The following is a 1,773-nucleotide window of genomic DNA, read 5'->3' as shown; positions in this document are numbered from 1 at the left end:
GCTTCAGGACAGATCTTCACCATCACTGACCTCAGACCTGAACACAGTGGGAATTATTACTGTGAAGCCCAGAACACAAGAGGACGTCGTAGCTCCACCTTAAATCTGACTGTTGTAGCAGGTGAGTTACACACATTCATCTACACACACCTGTTTACTGCACTAGAGCTCATTAACATAAAGAAACTTTAACTGATGCAAAGAAAGTCTGAGGATTTCCAGACTTCTTGTAGCTGTGTACTGAGACCTCCATCATACTGAACATGGACGACACTGACTGACTGACTGAAAGCATCACCTGACAAACTGATCTATCAGTCTAATCTTACTGCTAATGTCTCCTCTCTGTTGGTCTCACTCTCCAGGTAAATCAGTATTAATGATTAATATCATCAGGTTGACTCTGGTGGTCCTGATGCTGATTCCACTGGTCGTTTTGAGTCTGTGGACGAGGTAAAACAATAAAAATCCATCAGTTCAGTCGCTGCTCTTTTATTTTCTTCTTCAAACTTCCAGAAGTTTTTGGTTTTATGAATTTCATCATGTTAAATCTTGTATTTGTTGTTGTTGGTTTGAATCCAGGAAGAAGAAAACTCTGAGTTTAAACTCTGAACCAAATGAAGCTGTAAAGATGATGGAGGTGAGAGACAGAGAGGTCCTACAAAACTTACACAACTTACTCTGTATCACAGTTGTTATAACTTGGCTCATAAACGCTCTGGAAACTGAAGAAGATGTGAAGTGAATTTATATTTAAAATACAACTTTCTCATTATGAACCAGTAAAGAATTTGACCACATCACATTTCATCACATAATTCAGTTTTAAACAGGATTAAAAACCTAATAATAAAATGTAATTGTATGCAGGTGTGATGAATGAGGTCCAGTGAGTGTCATTTTGTCACCTCTCTCCATCAGGTAGACTCTTGTCCTGGTTATGAGAACAGCACCACTGCAGCACAGACACAAGAACCAGAGGAGCAGGAAGACCTGGTGTGAAGTTACAGTCAGGTTAGAGCCGCTCACACTTAATGAAAGAAATAGATCAATAACACACAGACTCCAGATTTATAATTACAACTGTAACTTTACACAGGTTTCATGTGATCTTTTTTAGATGATGTTGAAGCAAAGGTGGGACTCACCTGGTGGAAACAGGAAGTAAAACATTGATTTCAGCTTTAAAGATTCTTTCTGTTCATTTTTCATCTTATTATTTTATTTAGCAGCTATGAAGACAGACAAAGTTTGATCTGGTCCTTCACATTTCTTCTTTATACCTTTAAATTGTAGCTCATTATTTTGTTACTTCACCTTTTGGAGGGAATTTTTTTTCTTCTCATCTAGTTGTAGTTTCCAAATGCTGCCAGTAGATGTAAGTAAAGAGTTATATTTTATTGATAATACACCAGTTCCACTGTCAGTTCCTCTTCTGTCTGTGTATACAATATCTCCATCAGGTTCTTTTTCTTCCCTGAGTTTTCTTTAACCAGTTTTTATTATCACAGCTGCTTTATTGTGAGTTATGAATCTATTTTTATTCTCATTTTTGAATTGTTTCTATTGCCTTACCTGCTCATTACAATAATCTGTTGTTCTTGTATGCTCTCCTTTACATTCATTTTAATCTATTGATATGAAAATGATTTATTTTATCATTATACATTTTTTTCTTTTTCTATATTTTAATGTCATTTACAACATTAATTTTCATTGAATGTACTATTTTATTCCATTTTAAATCTTTCTTTGATGTGTCTTTCTTTAATG

At 35.3% G+C, this 1,773-nt stretch overlaps 1 protein-coding gene across 1 annotated transcript in view; it reads left to right on the top strand.

Moving 5' to 3' along the window:
• Positions 1-1,181, top strand: part of LOC147818298 (uncharacterized) — a 3,997-nt gene extending 2,816 nt beyond the window's left edge. Inside the window, exons 2-6 of the mRNA XM_087177801.1 lie at positions 8-121; positions 366-453; positions 583-640; positions 922-1,014; positions 1,121-1,181. Coding sequence (XP_087033927.1) covers positions 8-121; positions 366-453; positions 583-640; positions 922-1,002 — 341 coding nt within the window. The 3' untranslated portion in view covers positions 1,003-1,014; positions 1,121-1,181. The remainder of the gene's footprint in view (positions 1-7; positions 122-365; positions 454-582; positions 641-921; positions 1,015-1,120) is intronic.
• The last annotated feature ends 592 nt before the right edge of the window (positions 1,182-1,773 follow it).

The sequence above is a fragment of the Seriola lalandi genome, unplaced genomic scaffold, assembly GCF_002814215.2.
Source record: "Seriola lalandi dorsalis isolate HSWRI2012SDOR001 ecotype SW California unplaced genomic scaffold, Sedor1 jcf7180002054656, whole genome shotgun sequence".
In the NCBI taxonomy this organism is placed as follows: Eukaryota; Metazoa; Chordata; class Actinopteri; order Carangiformes; family Carangidae; genus Seriola; species Seriola lalandi.
Note: the sequence above shows the minus strand (reverse complement) of the source record. Positions and strands in the feature narration are given on the sequence as shown.